Source organism: Chiloscyllium plagiosum, chromosome 9 (genome assembly GCF_004010195.1).
Source record: "Chiloscyllium plagiosum isolate BGI_BamShark_2017 chromosome 9, ASM401019v2, whole genome shotgun sequence".
In the NCBI taxonomy this organism is placed as follows: Eukaryota; Metazoa; Chordata; class Chondrichthyes; order Orectolobiformes; family Hemiscylliidae; genus Chiloscyllium; species Chiloscyllium plagiosum.
In genome coordinates, this window is record NC_057718.1 from 100,366,069 (window position 1) to 100,384,786 (window position 18,718).

General features: G+C 43.4%; 1 protein-coding gene across 1 annotated transcript in view; it reads left to right on the forward strand.

Moving 5' to 3' along the window:
* Positions 1-18,718, forward strand: part of sptlc3 (serine palmitoyltransferase, long chain base subunit 3) — a 118,881-nt gene that overhangs the window by 88,014 nt on the left and 12,149 nt on the right. The window contains exons 7-8 of the mRNA XM_043696626.1: positions 10,893-10,998; positions 17,314-17,533. Coding sequence (XP_043552561.1) covers positions 10,893-10,998; positions 17,314-17,533 — 326 coding nt within the window. The remainder of the gene's footprint in view (positions 1-10,892; positions 10,999-17,313; positions 17,534-18,718) is intronic.

Below are 18,718 nucleotides of genomic sequence, written 5' to 3' on the forward strand. Positions count from 1 at the left end.
AATGATGTTTCTTTGAAGTTTTCAGACACTATCCCAATGTAAGAAACATGGCAGCCAATCAGTCCACTGCAAGCTCCCACAAACAATGATGAGCTAATGATCAGATCATTGTGGTGTGGATTGAGGGGTGAATATTGGCCCAGAACACTGGGGAGAAGTTGCAAAGAAAAATACTTTGGATTCTTGAAATTTGAAATAGAAGCAAAAATGCTGCAGAAGTCTGGCAACTTCTGTGCAAAGAGAAACAGAATTAACATTTCAAGTTGATATTTTGAACAAGGATAGGGGTTGCGGGAGGACAAGGGAGGCTTGTGACAAGTGGAAAGGCAACATTTCTGTGCCTCAGTCTCTCCTGTCTTTGACTCTGTCACAGACTTTTCATAGAATCCTAACAGTGGTGGAAGTATGCCATTCAACCCATTGAATCAATACCAACCCTCTGAAGAGCATCCCACCCAGAACCACCTCCCTTCCTTAACCCTATAATTTGACATTTCCTGTGGCTAATCCACCTAACCCTCACATTGTTGGACGTAGAGAGGAAACTATGTTTTGCCCTTATCCTACTACCCCTTTCCGTAAACCAATTTTATATCTAACTGAAGTCTCTGGAGTGGGACTTGAAGACCACATTGTCCTGACTCAAAAGGATTGTGTGCTACACATTGAGCTACAGGAAGTTGAATTTGCAAACACTGCTGTCTGAGATTTTGATAGGTGTGACTGAAGAATGTCACTGTGGTAGAAAGCATGTCAAATCTGACCTTAAGATCACTGCCATCAGTTATAAAGCCTTAAGTTATCTCCAGAAGGTGACTTAAAAGAAATTCTGGGATTTACACACTAATGAAAACTGCAACCCATCTGAAAAGATGAAAGACTTAATAACAACCCAGCTTTGTTCAAATATATCATTTGAGCTTTATGATACTGTAATCTTTTGCTATTAATTCTATGTCTTATGGTCTTCTCCACAACCACCTGATGAAGGAGCAGTGCTCCGAAAGATAGTGCTTCCAAATAAACCCATTGGACTAGAACCTCGTGTTGTGTGATTTTTAAGTTTGCCATCTGTGGGTGATGGGATTGTGATCAGTCCTACTTCCTGATCCCATGCCCCCCTTTGAATTGTTATAGTGCAGAGGGAGACAGTTTGATAGGTCATTTCACCACTGTTCTGAGAAAATCACTTCAATTTCTTTCTGTGCTTCAAGTGAAAGCTGATGGTAATACCACTCAGAGAAATGTGCCTCCAAAGAAGTTGACATGTGATTGAGATCAGAGAGCATCAGCTCACTGTGGGTGTGACCAGTGACATAGCCACAGCTCCTGAAGCTGCAGTGACAGTGTTGGCTATGAAAAAGGCACTTGAGTTCAACAATTTCAGATCATAGCTACTTGCCCTCTATTTTTTCTAAACAGCAGCTGTTGATTTTGCTTTCTGCCTTTCATTATTGTCCTATCTTTTGCCTAGTGCTGCCTCTTGTCATTTAATCTCCCCTGCCTTCCACCTTACCACTGCCCTTCCATTTGGTCTCTCCCATCCCCCACACTCTCACCCTGCCTCTGCATGAGCTTGAAGCCTATCATATCTCAAACTTTTTTGTAGTGTTGATTAAAGGGTATCCTCTTGTAATATTGTTTTAAAAATCACACAATACCAGGTTATAGTGCAACTGGTTTCTGCTTTCTCTTCCATAGAAAAAAAATTAATTGATTCGCCAACTTTAAGGACATTTGGATAAATATATGGATGAAAATGGAATAGTGAATAATTGGTTCCACAGTGCTGCACAACATCGAGGGCCGAAGGGCCTGAACTGCACTGTAATGTTCTATAGTCTAGGTTTATTTGGAAGTACAGTACTAGCTTTCAGTACTGCTCCTTCATCAGGTAGCTAATGGGGCAGGATCATATGACACAAAATTTATAGCAAAAGATCGTAGTGTCATACTACTGATGTGATATATGATCCTGCCCCATGAGCTACTTGGTGAGGGAGCAGCTCTTCAAAAGTTAGTACTTCCAAATAAACTTGTTGGACTATAACCTGGTGTTGAGTGTTTGGTGCTGGAAAAGCACAGCAAGTCAGGCAGCATCTGAGGAGCAGGAGAATCGATGTTTCGGGCATAAGCCCTTCGTCAGGAAAGAGGCTTGTGTGCCAAGGGAGCTGAGATAAATGGGAGGTGGTGGGGGATGGGGCAGGGTGAGGAAGGTAGCTGAGAATGCAATAGGTAGACGAAGGTGGGGGAGAAGGTGATAAGGCAGAGAGGAGAGTGGAGCGGATAGGTGGGAAAGAAGATGGACAGATCAAGAGGGCAGTCGGTGCTGAGTTAGAGGTTTGGGACTGAGATGATGGAGAAGGGCGATGAGGAAACTGGTGAAATCTACAATAATCTCGTGTGGTTGGAGGCGTTCTTCCTCTAGGCATCAGGTGGTTAGGGTTTGTCAATGGAGGAGGCCTAGAACCTGCACATCCTTGGTGAAGTGGGAGGGGAGTTGAAGTGTGCAGCCACGGGACGGTGAGGTTGGTTGGAGCGGGTGTCCCAGAGATGTTCTCTGAAATGATCCGCAAGTTGGCGTCCTGTCTCTACAATGTAGAGGAGACTACATCGGATGCAACGGATACAGTAGATGATATTGGTGGAAGTACAGGTAAATTTCTGTCGGATGTGCAAGGATCCTTTGGGGCCTTGGACAGAGGTGAGCGGGGGATGTTTGGGCGCAGATTTTGCACTTCTTGCTATGGCAGGGGAACGTGCCAGGAGTTCGGTGTGGGCTGGTGGGGGGATGTGGCGTGGATCTGACAAGGGAATTGCAGAGGAACAGTCTCTCCAAAAGGCTGATAGGGTGCGGAGGGAAATATATCCCTAGTGGTGGGGTTTGTTTGTAGGTGGCTGAAGTGGCAGAGGATAACGCAATGTATTCCGAGGTTGGTGGGGTAGAAGGCGATGACCGGAGAGTTCTGTCCTTATTGCGTTGGGAGAAGTGGGGTTTAATGTCGGAGGTGCGCTGGAGGTACTGTCGACCACATGGGAGGAGAATTTGTAGCCTTTGAAGGAGGAGGCCATCTGGGATTTCCTGTGGTGAAATTGGTCATCCTGGGAACATGCAGCAGAGGAATTGGGAATAAGGGATGGTGTTTTTACAGAAGGCAGGGTAGGAGGAAATGTAGTCCAGGTAGCTGTGGGAGTTGGTGGGTTTGTAGTAGATGTCAGTCGGTCGGAGATAGAGAGGGAGAGGTCCAGGAAGGGGAGGGGATGGATGGAGATGGAAAAGTCCAGGAAGGGGAGGGAGATCCCACCAATACTGATGTATTTCCATCTCCACACCAATCAGCATTTTGGAGAGACCATTCTCTCCTCGACTCCCTTGTCAGATCCACGCCCTCCCCACCAGCCCACACCCCACTCCCAGCATGTTAACTGCCATCGCAAGAAGTGCAAAACCTGCACCCACACCTACCCCTCTCAACTCTGTCCAAGGGCCCAAAGGATCCTTGCACATCTGACAGAAATTTACCTGTACTTCCACCAATTTCATCTGCTGAATCCATTGCATCCGATATGGGTTGGGGAGAGGGGATGCCAACTTGCAGATCGTTTCAGAGAACATCTCTGGGACACCCCACCACTTCAACTCCCCCTCTCACTCTGTCAAGGACATGCAGATCTAGGGCCGCCTCCATCCCCCAACCCTAACGCCCGGAGAAAGAATGCCTCATCTTCTGCAACCACATGGAATTAATGTGGATTTCACCAGTTTCCTCCTTTCCCCATCCCTACCTTATCCCAGTTCCAAGCCTCCAACTCGGCACTGACCTGTCCATCATCTTTCCCATCTATCCGCTCCACCCTCCTCTCTGACCTATCGCCTTCTCCCCCACCTTCATCCATCTTTCCCACTCTCAGCTACCTTCCACCAAGCCCCACCTCCCTCCCATTTATCTCTCAGCCCCCTTGGCCCACAAGCCTCATTCCTGATGAAGGGCTATACCCAAAACGTCAAGTCTCCTGTTCCTCAGATGCTGCCTGACTTCCTAAGCTTTTCCAGCGCCACACTCTTGATTCTGATCTCTAGCTTCTGCAGTCCTCACTTTCTTCTTATAGCCTTGTGTTTTGTCATTTTTAACTTTGTCCACCCCAATCCAACACAGGCTTCTCCACATCTTGTAATATTGGTGTGGGAAGAGTGAGCACACCCAGTAGTGCTCTACGACCCCAGGCAGAGCACCAGAGACTGATGTGCCATAGCAGCACTCCTAATCCAGATGACACTCCACTGAATGTTCATCACCATAGCGACAGCCTACTGTGTTACAAGGCAGAAGACCACCCCAGTTCTTTGTTCTCAACTTTTGCTGTGCTTGTTGTTAGTGATTGCCTGACCTTGGGCTATGGGCCTCTACTCTGGCCACAGGAAAGAAAAAGCCAGGAGCTTTCCATTGCTCTTCTCTCCTTGTCCTCCTCCTTTAAAAGGAGAAAGTGAGGTCTACAGATGCTGGAGATCAGAGCTGGAAATGTGTTGCTGGAAAAGCGCAGCAGGTCAGGCAGCATCCAGGGAACAGGAGAAGAAGGGCTTATGCCCGAAACGTCGATTCTCCTGTTCCCTGGATGCTGCCTGACCTGCTGCGCTTTTCCAGCAACACATTTCCAGCTCCTCCTTTAAAACACAGCCTAAAGCCCTACCTCCTTCACTGACCTTTTGACTGCCTACCTAATTATCACTGTTTCCTGGTATTGTGTTTCCTGATGCTTCTGTCAATGGCTTAGTTGAAGGCACTATATAAATGCAGTTTGTTGCATCACTGCAATAGGTACCGTGGAATGTGCTGCCTAAAGAGCTGGTGGCATGAGATTCAACAGGAGCGTTCAAGTACATGTTGGATAAATGGGGGAAGTCTTTTTCAGAGTAGCTAGGTGTAGAGTGAGGAGTTTGTAGAGACTAATTAGATTCATCAATACCTGCCACTGCAGGATGTTGGTACCCGTGCCCCAGCCCTGACTCTCACAGACAAGCTACCCCTCCCCAATCACCTTGAAGGCAGCATGCATCCCTAGGCTCAGTCACACTGATGTCCTGATTGTTGAGATGCAAGTTTGTGGTGATGCACAATCAGCACTTTGTGTTTCAGTCAGTCTAATTTCCCCATTTATTTCTTGCTGGGGGCTGTTGCCCATGGCATCACTGGAAGTGTCATCGCATGCACGGCAACCGTGTGAGTACTAAGTACTCTCCCCTGCAGTTGTGGAGGTAGCCAAAGTTGTCAGTCGGACGGTATTTTCAAAGAGCTGTCATAGGCGCAATGGGCCAAAAAGCCACCTCCTGCACTGCCAAAATTCTGTGTTCTGTTGTCTCCCCATCCGAAGCCAAAATAAAGTTACAGGGTCAGTCTTTGCAGCACCGTGTTTATTGATTTCAAGATAAATCTATGGGATCAGAATTTCTGTGTAGTTTTTGACAAGAGGAATGACAGGAATAGTTTTTTTTTAAATGTTCCCTTTGTAATTGCTGTCATTTGTTTAGTGGATATTTACCCTGTTGAAACTTTATGCACTTTGACAAGATGAATAGAAGGGCTAAAATTATTTAAGGAGAGAGACTGTAGAAAGTACAGCATGGAGATTTGAGAGTCCTCACGCATGAATCACAAAAAGCTAGCATCCAAGTTCATTTGATATTAGGGAAAACCAATGAATTGCTGGCCTTAATTTCAAAGTGTATGTAATACTGAAATAGGGAGATCTTGCTAAAACTATAGGAGTAGTCAAACAGCTGGAATACTGAACAGTTTTAAACCCTTTTCTAAGGAAAGATATACTCTTATTGAAGGTTTCGTCATTTGATTCTGGGTATGCAAGGAATTCCTTATGTGTGGAGATTGTGTAGTTTGGACCTGTACTTAATGCAGTTTAGAAAAATGGCACATGTAAGATTCTTAAAGAGTGTGACTGGCAGATAGTTGTCTCCCCTTGTGGGAGAGTCTAGGACCATAGGGCATAATCTTTGAGGGTAGTCAATCTGTGGAATTCCTTTGAGTCAGTGTTTTTGGGGGTCGGTTAGCTCAGTTGGCTGGCTTGCATTGCGGAGAGATATCAACAGCACAGATTTAACTTCTATTGAGATTGCCATAAAGGTCCTGCCTTTTCAACCTCACTTGTTGCGTGAGGTGTGGTGACTCTCAATTTAATCTCAGTACCATAGAGTTATAGCGATGTACAGCACAGAAACAGACCCTTCAGTCCAAATCGTTCACTGACAAAATAATCTAAACTGATCTATTCGCGTTTGCCAGCATTTGTCCCATATTCTCCTAAATCTTTCCTATTCATGTACCCACATCCAGGTGCCTTTTCAATGTTGTAATTGTACTCGCCTCCACCACATTGTGGCAACTCATTCCATGTGCAATAAAGTTTCCCCTCAGATCCTTTTTAAGTCTTGCCCCTCTCACCTTAAACCTATGCCCTCTAGTTTTGGACTCTGCTACTCCAGAGAAAAGCCCTTGGCTATTCACCTTATTCATGTCCCTCATGATTTTATAAACCTCTATAAGGTCGCCTCTCAGTCACTGATGCTCCAGGGGAAAAGGTCCCAGCCTATTCAGCTTCCCTCTATAGGTCAAACACTCCAATCCCAGCAACATTGTTGTAAATCTTTTCTAAATCCTTTCAAGTTTACCATCTTGCCTATTGCAGGGAGACCAGATTGGAATGCAGTATTCTAAGAGTGGCCTCACCAGTATCCTGTGCAGTGGCACCATGGTGTCCCAACTCCTATACTCAGTTCACTGACCGAAGAGAGCAAGCACACCAAATGCCGCCTTTACCACCTCACCTATGTATGATTCCACTTTCAAGGATCTATAAATCTGCACCCCTAGGTCTCTGTTTGGCAACACTTCCTCGGGCCCTACCATTAGTTGTATAAGTTCTGCCCGTGTTTGTTTTACCAAAATGCAACACCTCAACATTTATCTGAATTAAGTTCCATCTGCCACTCATTGGCCCATTGACTCATCTGATCAAGGTCCTGTTGTACTCTGAGATAACCACCGTCATTGTCCATTACACTTCCAATTTTGGTGTCATCTGCAAACTTACTAACCATACCTCCTATATTCATATTCAAATCGCTTATACCAGTTGTCTTGTTGATGAGAGTGCAGCCCTAGAATCATCTGCAACCATGGTGACTTTTACATTGAGTTTTTACAGCACCGAAAGAGACCCTTTGCCCTGTCATATCTACATCAGTCATCAGACATTAATTTCTTTTAATGCCATTTTCCAGCACTTGGCCCATAACCTTATGTGCAATGGTATTTCAAGTTCAACTAAGTACCTTTGATTTTTGTACAGAGGGCTGATGAGCCTGGCCCATCAGTATGTTCAAAGCTGAAATGGATACTTAATCAATAAGGGAATGAAAGGGGATAAGGCAGAAAAGTGAGTTGAGGCTTATCAGATCAGCCACATATTCTCACTGAATGGCACAGCAAACTTTGAGCTGAATGCCTTACTTCTGATCCTACATCTAATGGTATTTATAGCAACCTGTGGTTTACAATACATTTGATTAGATGTACATTAAAATATCACAAATAATGGTGCAGTGCTGTTATTACTTCATACTAACTGTTACAAATTAAACAAGTAATCATAATTTATATTATCACAATTTGACACCTACCAGGATTTTTAGTAAACCAATTACCTGTCTATCTACTTAAAATCCCGCTACTCAATTTCATCTGCAATAAACTTTGAAACTAACAGCAGTTTCAAATTTCATCTTGTGTAACAATTCCTCCGAACGCAAAACAGAGTTTTAAATTTCCTTTTCTTGACCGGGAATCATTAAAAATGTTTAACTTCTTATCACTTACAGAATTGAAGTTACACAATCTTAGAGTCATACAACATGGAAAAAGACCCTTTGATCAACTAGTCCACACTGACCATGTTCCCAAACTAAGCTAGTGCCACCTGCCTGCGTGTGACACATATCCCTCCAAACCTTTCCTACTCATCTACTTATCCAAATGACTTTTAAATGTTGTAACTGTACCTACCTACCACCACTTCCTCTGGCAGTTCATTCCAAGCACTAACCACTCATTTTAAAAAAAAAGTTGGCCCCATGTCCTTTTTAAATCTTTCTCCTCTCACTTTAAAAATATGACCCCTAGTTTGAACTCCCCCAACCCAAGGGGGGATAGCAATACCTTTGCCATTCACTTTATCTAATCTCCTCATGATTTTATAAACCTCTATAAGGTCACCTCTCAACCTTCTATGTTCCAGAAGAAAAAGTCCCAGCTTATCCAGCCTTTTTTCATAATTCAAGCTGATCATTCTAACAATATCCTGCTAAATCCTTTCTGAACCCTGTCCAGTTTAATATTATCCTTCCTATACAGGGCGACCAGAATTGCGCACACTACTCCAGAACAAGCATCATCAACATCCTGTACAACCTAAACATATCATTCCAATTCCTACACTCAAAACTCTGAGCAATGAAGGCAAGCATGGTAAATGCCATCTTAACCACCCTGTCCACCTGTGATGCAAATTTCAAAGAATTATTTACCCGAACCCTCAGTGTCTCTGTTTCTGCAACAGTACCCAGGCCCCTACCATTAATTATATAAATCCTCCCTTTGTTTGTTTTACAAAATGCAAATCTTGTGTAGGTAAGCCTTCTCTTTGCTTGGCAAGGTGTTGTGTACAGATGGTGGGGCTTTGTAATATTTGGAAGTGTTTTTAGGAAAAATTAGAGATGTTGGTTTAATATGCTGAACTTGTTTTTCAGTCAAAGCTTGTATTCGAGACCCACTTCAGAAATTTGAGTAAAAAATAGAGCAAACATTCCAGTGCAGTGTCGAGGAAGTGCTGCACTGCTGGCGCCGACAGTCTTTCAGATGAGATGCACTGCCTTATCATTTGAATTGTTTGCTGGAGATATCACAGTTCTCTTCTTCAAATAGCCAAGAGTTCTGCACGCCAACTCTCTGTCAAACAGCACCATGAAGGAGAGATTAACTGGTAATTGTTAGCACCAGACCCCGGCTGCCTGGCAATTGCCTAAAGCTGAACCAGACCTCCTTGTTGTCATATTTGTCCCAAGGGGCTGATAATGAACTCAACCATTTAAGAATGAGTAAAGAAGAGTTTTTTGTTCTACAGAGGGTCTTCGGTTTCCACATCACACTTCCTCAACAGGTTGGGGAGCAGAGTGCTTGAATGTTTCTGAAGGTGGAGGTGGATAGTTTCTTGATAAGTAAAGGTGGGGGCTGGATTATTTATTTGGGGGCAGGAATAAAGCAGGAATGTGGAGTAATGAGATCAGCCATGATCTAATTGAATGGATGTGTAGGTCTGAAGGTGGGGGGATTTGGCCTATGTCTGTGCTATGTGTTTGTATGTGCTAATCACAACCGGTAGGGAAAACGAATGTGTCGGCAGCAGCCTTTCCATCAATGCTGTCTTTCACTTGTTACAAATATCAACAGGCAGCACGACATCACAAACAATGATATCTGCACTGGAGTCACCCTGCTCAACTTTGATTCCGATAAATGTAAGGTGTTGCACTTTGATAAGACAAACCAGAGCAGGACTTACACAGTTAATGGTAGGGCCCTGGGGAGTGTTGTTGAACAGAGAGTTCTCGTGGTGCAGATACCTATTTCCAGGAAGGGTATTACAGATAGGGTGGTGGAGAGGGCATTTTGCATGCTTGACTTTGATCACAGCATTGAGTACAGGAGTTTAGATGTCATGTTACAGCTGTACAAAACACTGATAAGGCAACATTTGGAGTACTGTATACAATTTTAGTGCCCTGCTATAGGAAGGATGATATTAAATTGGAAGGGGTGCAACAAAAATTTACAAGCATGTTACTGAGACCAGAAGGTTTGGGTTTTCAGGAGATGCTGAAGAGACTGGAACCTTTTCCCCCTGGAGCGTGGGAGGTTGAAGGTTGAACCTTTTAGATGTTTATAAAATCATGAGGGGCATAGATAGGATGAATAGGCAAGGTCTTTTCTCTGGAGGGGCAGTCTGAGGGCATAGGTTTAAGTTGAGAGGGGAAAAATTTAAGTTGAGAGGGACAACTTTTTCATAGAATGGTGCAAATATGGAACAAGCTGCCAGAGTGATAAAGGCGAGTACTATTTCAACATTTCAAAGATATTTGAAAAAAGAACATGGCTAGGAAAGGTTGAGAGAGATATGGGCCAAACACAGGCAAATGGCACTAGTTCAGTTTAGGAAACCTGATCAGCACGGGTGAATTGCCTCACGAGTTGGTTGCAGGTGTACTGAGCAATTAAGAAGGCAGATGGCATGCTTTTGCTCTTCATCACAAAAAGATTCAAGTACAGGACAAAAACCCTTTCTGCGGTTGTTTAGTGTCTTGCTGAGACTAGAGTGTTGCGTACAGTTTGGATCTCATTCAAGGAAAATATGTTTTCTGTATAGGGAGTGCGAATCTTGGGTGATGGGATTAAATTATGTTTATTTCCTCAAGCTCAAATGAGAGGTGATCTTCTTAAAACTTACAAAATTCCTACAGGGTGTGGCAGGTGAACGTAGCTGGGAAGCTCCCCCTGTTGGTGAGGCCAGAGCCAAAGGTCATAATCTCCGGATAAAGGGCAAGCCAATAAAACTGAGATGAGAAGGAATTTCTTCACTGGTGAATTTTGGAATTCTCTGCTCCAGAAAGCTGTAGAAATACAATCATTTGAGCATGTTCAAGACAGAAATCAATAGATCCGCAAATGTTTGAATTACAGTTTGCCTTTTCTTGTTTTAAAAAATGAAACACACACCGCAGTCACTTCTGAGTTAGGTTCTCAGTTTCCGTCTGTCTTTTCCCACAGATCTGCAAAGCCTCGAGAAGCTTCTGCGGGACGCTGTGGTCAATGGGCAGCCTCGAACCCACAGACCTTGGAAGAAAATCCTCATTGTGGTGGAGGGAATTTACAGGTAAGGCATGCTGTTAATTTACAAGCTCATTCTAGGGCTTGCTCCTCCACACCAGAGCTGGCACTCTCCTCCTGCCCTGCCACACTGTATGATCACTGCACTCTCCCAAGTCAGATCCCTTGTGCATCACCCCCCCCCCCGCCCCCCCCTCCCTCCCCCCACCAGTTGCCATTGTTAGGTTCCCTTCTTGAGATTCTTACACACTTGATGCAACCTCCATACATCAACTTCTGTGAACAGCCATGATTTATTTTGACAAGTACAAGCTTAACACACTTTGCGATGCTTGCAGCGTGCGTCAAGCGAGGCTCCCTGAACAAGAGAACCATCCTCCTTTTATACAGGGTTTTACATCACAATCAGTGATGCAAGCAAGACCCAACCCCCGCCGCTCCCCCATAGTCACATGCCACCCAAAAACAATATAAGGTGATTAGATTATTTCCAGAAATGGTGTGAGATTAGGCTATTCCTTTAAAGTGTAGCATTTACAGAGTATGATGAGATTCTGCCTGCAAGACAGAAAATCACACCCCCCCGGGGACATCAATTTCTTACATGTTAGCAGAACAAATTAACCCCTTAACATCTCACTGTACCTTCAGCTATAAACTGTGGAATTCCCCTATTAAACCTCTCGACCTCTCCCTCCTCCTTTTAAGGTCATGCCTGACAAACCTCAGTCAATTTCTTTGAAGTCGCGTCTAAGGTAGTGGATGTGGGAATGTCTGTGGATTTTGTTGATATGGACTTAGTCAGACAGCATGGAAACAGACCCTCTGGACCAACTAGACCACACTGACCATGTTCCCAAATTGAACTAGTCCCACTTGCATGTAAAGACCCGTTTAAGAGACTAGTAACTAAGGTAGAAGCCCACAGAATCGAGGGCAGGTTAAGGGCTGGGTAATGGGTTGTGGCAGACGACAGAAAGTAGGGATTAAGGTATGTACTCAAATTGGCAGAAAATGGTTAAAAATCACACAACACCAGGTTATAGTCCAACAGGTTTAATTGGAATCACACTAGCTTTCGGAGCATCGCTCCTTCATCAGGTGGTAGTGGAGGGCTTAATCCTAACACAATTTATAGCAAAAATTTACAGTGTGATGTAACTGAAATTATACATTGAAAAATTGATTCTGTTAAGCCTTTCATCTGTTAGAATACCATGATAGTTTCTCTTCTTTCATGTGTAAATCACAAAACCTTTTTTTAAAAAGTTGCATTCTCGGGTTAGCTGTTAACAGTAGTGATAGCTAGACAATATGTTGAAGGTGTTAGCCCCCTGTGTTCTCTGTCTATGCCATGATGTTTAGATTGATTCTAATCTAAAAAGTGAGGTAATGGAGTTTTACATGAATTCAATATGTTGACCTTGAAGAGAGTACAACATAGGCTTACAAGAACGATACCTGGATTTGAATGATTAAATTATGAGAAGAGATTATACAAATTAAGTCTGTTGCTAGAATGTAGATAGTTAAGAAGTGATATGATTGAGGTTTTCCAGATAAACTATTTTCACTGGTTGGGAATTCTAGAACTAAGAGACATAATGTAAGAATTAGAACCAGACCATTCAGGAGAGTTGTCGGAAAACACTCCACACAAAGGATGATAGATGTTTGGAACTCTCTTCCACAAGTGGCAGTGGATGTAGGATCACTTAATTTTAAATCTGATGTAGGTAAGTTTTACACAGAGGTATAAAGGGATATGAGCCGAAGGCAGGTATGTAGAGTTAGGTCACAGATCAGCCATTGTTTCATTGAATGGGGGAAAAGCTTGAGGGGCTGAATGGCCTACTCCTGCTCCTATGTTCCTAAGACCAAAATCTTCAATCTAGTCCTTGGTTATCTGTCCTTGTATCTCTTTATGTGGTTCTGTGTCAAAATTGTTTGTTTGATAAACATCTTTGAATTTTGATGGCATTAGAAGGTGCTTATGTGAATGCCAGTTGTTATATCACATACCTGCTATGTTGTTGCATTCATCATGGTGTAGATCCATGCATGTTGCCTCCCTGTAGCTTTCCTGGTTCAACACCAGCAAGCTAATGTGTAGAGTGCTACATTTAAGCTGCCTCCCTTTCACTAGAATTGCAGGAGACTCTCCTGTTTATGGATGTCTCTCTCCACAGTGACTTCTAGCTGCTTATGCAGTTTTGTAAAGACACTGTTGTCCCTGGCAGTGCTTTCAGTGACAGAGTTGCAATCGCTGTACCTAGTTACAATACAAACTGGAAGGTTAAAGGGTTGTGTTGCTGGATCAGATGCTAAGTCTCACAGACTGCAGGGAGCATGCAGGTTTGCATCCCCATCTCTGTGGAAGTGGCTACGGTTGAGTTGAATCAGAAGGTTGTGGGTTCAAATCCTGCTCTGGCAAATTTGGCATACCAAATCTGGGCCAGCACTCTGAGTGTCGTTTCGACAACAGTGCCGGATTTTGGATAAGATGTAACCCTGGGCCCCATCCTCTCCCATTTGGTTAGATGTAAAAGAACAGGGAGAGGATGTCCTTGCTAATGTTATCCTTCAAATAAACAAGGGCTGATTGGGGTAGTCAGCATAGTTTTATGCAAGGGAAATCATATCTCTCAAACAGTTTTTGAGGAAGTAACCAAAAAGATTGTGGATGGAGTGATAGACGTTGTTTGCATGAACTTTAGTAAAGCCTTTGACAAGGCTCCACATGATAGACTAATTAGTAAAGTTCCCCCACGTGGGATTCACTATGAACTTGCCAATTGTAAATAAAATTGCCTTAATGATAGGAGACAGAATTGTTTTTCGGACTGGAGGCCTGTGACCCAGTGGTGTTCCGCAGTGATTGATACTGGGTGCACTTCTGTTTGTCATTTACATAAACAATTTGGGTGAGAATGTAGGAGGCATGGTTAGTAGGTTTGTGGATGACATCAAAATTGGTGGTATAGTGGACAGTGAAGGTTATCTAAGATTATTAAGAGATCTTGATCAATTGGGTCAAGCAGTGGCAGATACAGTTTAATTTGGATAAATGAAAGGTATCATTAATGGGTCCTGGATAGTGTTGTAGAACAGGGACACAGGTACATAATTCTTTGCAATTTGCATCATGGGTAGACAGGGTAGTTCGGAAGGCATTTACCATGTTTACCTTATAGTGCTTAGTCCTTTAAGTATAGGAGTTGGGACTTCATGTTGAGGTTGTACAAGACGTTGGTGAGGACCCTTCTGGAGTGCTGTGCAGTTCTGGTGGCCCCGCTATAGGAAGAATATTATTAAATTGGAGAGGTTCAGATAAGATTTACCAGGATGTTGCTGGAATGATAAGAAATGAAAATAGGCTGGACCTTTTTTCACTGGAACATACGAGTTTGAGAGTTGACCTTAGAACGTAGAAAATTACATCACAGTACAGGCCCTTTAGCCCTCGATGTTGCACTAATCTGTGGAACCAATCTGAAGCATATCTATCCTACACTATTCCATTCTCATCCATATGCCATCCAATGACCAGTTAAATTCCCTTAAAGTTGGTGAGTCTACTACTGCCGCAGGCAGTGCATTCCATGCCCCTACTACTATTCTGAGTAAAGAAACTACCTCTGACATCTATCACCCCTCATTTTAAAGCTATGTCCCCTTATGCTAGCCATCTCCATCTGAGGAAAAAAACTCTCACTGCCCACCCTATCTACCCTCTGATTATCTTATATGCCTCAATTAAGTCACCTCTCAATCTTCTTCTCACTAAAGAAAACAGCCACAAGTCCCTCAGCCTTTCCTAAGACCTTCTCTCCATTCCCAGTTAATCTCCTCTGAACCCTTTTCAAAGCGTCCACATCTTTCCTATATTGCAGTGACCAGAATTGTATGCAATACTCCAAGTGTGACTGCATCAGTTTTGTACAGCTGCAGCATTACCTCATGGCTCTGAAACTCAATCCCTCTACCAATAAAAGCTAACACACTGTCTGCCTCCTTAACAACCCTATCAACCTGGGTGGCAACTTTCAGGGATCTGTGTACATCGTCAGCGGGATCTCTCTGCTCATCTACACTATCAAGAATCTTGCCATTAGCCCAGTAGTCTTTATTCCTGTTGCTCCTTCCAAAGTGAATCATCTCACGCTTTTCCACATTAAACTCCATTTGCCACCTCTCAGCCCAGCTCTCCAAATTATCAATGTTCCTCTAAACTGCAACATCCTTCGGCACTGTCCAGAATTCCACCGACCTTAGTGTCATCCACAAATTTACATCCTTCGACACCCTCATCAAGGTCATTTATAAAAATGACAAACAGCAGTGCACCCAAAACAGATCCTTGCGGTAGACCACTAGTAACTGAACACCAGGATGAACATTCCCCATCAATCATCACCCTCCATCTTCTTTCAGCTAGCCAATTTCTGATTCAAACTGCTACATTGCCCTCAATCCCATGCCTCCATATTTTGTGCAATAGCCTACTGTGGGGAACCTTATCAAACACCTTACTGAATTCCATATACACCACATCAACCGCATTACCTTCGTCCACCTGTTTGGTCACCATCTCAAACATCGGTAATGCAGTCTCAATCAACCTTTGACCACAGTCCATCGGGCAGTCATCAGCATGTAACATCTTTGAGGCCCTGCATCTGCCCCATCTTATAGAGGTTTGTAAAGCCATGAGAAGCATAGTTAAGGTGAATAGCAAGGGTGGGAGAGCTCAAATTAGGGATCACTTTTTAAGGTGAGAGAAGAAAGTTGTGAAATGAACATTAGGAGTAACTGTTTTTATAGTGTGAAAAATGTGTGAAATAAACAGCTAGAGGAGGTTGTGGGTGCAGGTACAGTTACAACATTTAAATACATTGGATAAGTACATGGATAGGAAAGGTTTGGAGGAATATGAACCAAATGAAGGCAGATGGGGCTAGTTCAGTTTGGGAACATGGCATGGATCAGTTGGACTGAAGGGTCTGTTTCTATGCTGTATGACTCTCACTCTTTCATAAAAAAAGACAATTGGAGGTCATTGCTGCAGTGCTTTAATGAAAACAAATACTTCAGATGCTGGCATTCTGAAACAGTGACAGTGCTGGAGATACTCAGCAGGTTAGACAGCATGTGACAGAGAGAACAACAGTTAGAGTGTTCACCTAGAGATGGATAAGGCAGTTCAAACAGTGGGTCATCAACATGCAAATTAGATCTGTTATATTTAAATGACTGATATTTTAGATTAGATTAGATTACATTACAGTGTGGAAACAGGCCCTTCGGCCCAACAAGTCCACACCGACCCGCCGAAGCGCAACCCACCCCATACCCCTACATTTACCCCATACCTAACACTACGGGCAATTTAGCATGGCCAATTTACCTAACCTGCACATCTTTGGACTGTGGGAGGAAACCGGAGCACCCGGAGGAAACCCACGCAGACACTGGGAGAACGTGCAAACTCCACACAGTCAGTCGCCTGAGGCGGGAATTGAACCCGGGTCTCTGGCGCTGTGAGGCAACAGTGCTAACCACTGTGCCACCGTGCCATATTTATCTATTGAATTGGGCAGGAAAAGGCATGCAGAGATTTACAAGACTTGTAAATCTATAGTTAAGCACAAACACCATGCTATGAGGAAGCCAACAGCCAATGGGGAAGAGCCCAGCTTTTTAAAAAAATAACAAATTACAAGCACTGTTAACCAGAGGTAATGTCAAACTCATCTCTTGATTCTTTTTAATCAGCCTCTTCAGAGATGTTATTACATACCTCATGCAGTTGAGACTTTAACTTGGGTCTCCTGGCTCAGAGGTAGGAACATTACCACTGCACCACAAGCACTCAAATTTTCATTCTGGAGTTGAGCATTTAATGTTGAGCATTAAAGTGGGGTCACAGACTGAAAAGATTTGAGAAGCTGAAGGCTGTCATGTTTCTCCATAATACCTTGGGGTGTTTGACGATTACAGTTTCAGAAGGGTACAGCCGCATATCACTGGTGCAGAAAGTTGCTGCCAGGCCATTTGAGGTACCAAGTGGGGTGCTTTATGGTGAACCATAGAGCGTGGAAGGGGGCCATTCAGTCAGCCAGCCAGCCCTGTGCTAGCTCTTTAGACAAATGGGTCCAATTAATGCCAGCTGCTTCAACACTCTGCTTTGTGCTGAAAGCGTATTTTCCCCTTTTCAAATATGATGCTTTATTGCAGCGTGCCATTCACAATGTTTCAAGCCAGTGGTTTTCAGTGTGATCTCATTTCTCACAGTGCTGGGAGCTTTTCAAACATGAAGCAACAATATGTTATGTTACTAAGTGTGCTGCTTTTATTTCAGCATGGAAGGCTCCATGGTCCGCCTGGCAGAGATCGTAGCTTTGAAGAAGAAGTATAAAGCCTATCTGTACCTGGATGAAGCACACAGTATAGGAGCAGTGGGGGCAACAGGCCGAGGGGTGGTCGAATACTTTGAAGTTGACCCCACAGACATTGATGTGTTGATGGGCACCTTTACCAAAAGCTTTGGGGCAACTGGAGGGTATATTGCCGGCAAGAAGGTAGTGTTCGAAATCTCTCAATTTGTCTCTCTCTCTCTCTCTCTCTCTCTCTCCCTCTCCCCTATTACCTTCTTCTTTCCTCCCTCTACCTCAGATTTACTGTAGTGACATCTGATCTGAGGGTCCTTATTTATCTAGAGAGACTAAAGAAGGTGTACAAAGTTAAAAATCACATAACACTAGGTTATAGTCCAACAGGTTTAATTGGAAGCACTAGCTTTCAGAGCACTGCTCCTTCATCGGGTGGTTGTGGAGTAGGTGGGGTTGTCTGAATAAACATCCTTGATGGATTTATTAGTAACTATCATACAATGCTGGCCTCTAATTGATGGGAGATTTTGAATTTTCATAGACAAGAATCATTCTGAACGTTTTGTCTTTGCTTGCTTCGCCACTGTGTCAGGAATCTCATTGTCAGTCTGCATCACCCTATATTCTGCCTTCTGTCTAGAACCGTGTAGGCACTGAGCCAGGGAAAGACTTAGCAATTGTATATAACATCATGCGAGTGTCCAAGCTTTTGTTTCCCAAGCACTGCCTTTGTTGACTAAACAATTGGCCATAATGATACAGTTTGCATCAAAATGATGTTGCAGAAACACTGCACTAATTGAATGCAGTTCATAAACTGTCTTGTGCTCATGACATTCTTTGGTTTGATGTTCCATGCATAATCACCTTAAAAAGGAAACCAGTAAATTGCAAATTTCTCCATTTGAGGCATGACTTAACTTTAGCATTAAAATAGCTCCACAATCAAACAGTACTGCACTTGCTATACTTACCATGCTATAGTCAGGATGTAAATGCACTGGAGAGGTTGGGGAAGAGATTTACAAGAATAATTCCAGGGATGAGAAGCATCTGTTCTGAGGATAGATCAGAGAAGTTGAAACTCTTTCTCTTAGAGGAAAGAGGCTAACAAGAGATTTGATAAAACTTCTTAAAAATCATTGACAGTCTGGACAGAGCAGACAGAGAGAAACTGTACCCATTCATAAGAGGATTGCAAAGCAGAGGGCAGCACAATGTTAGAATGATTTGCAAAAGCAGGAAATGTTGATGAGTGAAAACTCTCAAGATTGTGAACGACAGCGACCCTTGCAGGAACTCAGTGGTATTGTAGTACCTGAGAATTTGAGTCCATCTGCTCTCTGGTGGTCACATTTATGTAGCTTTACATTC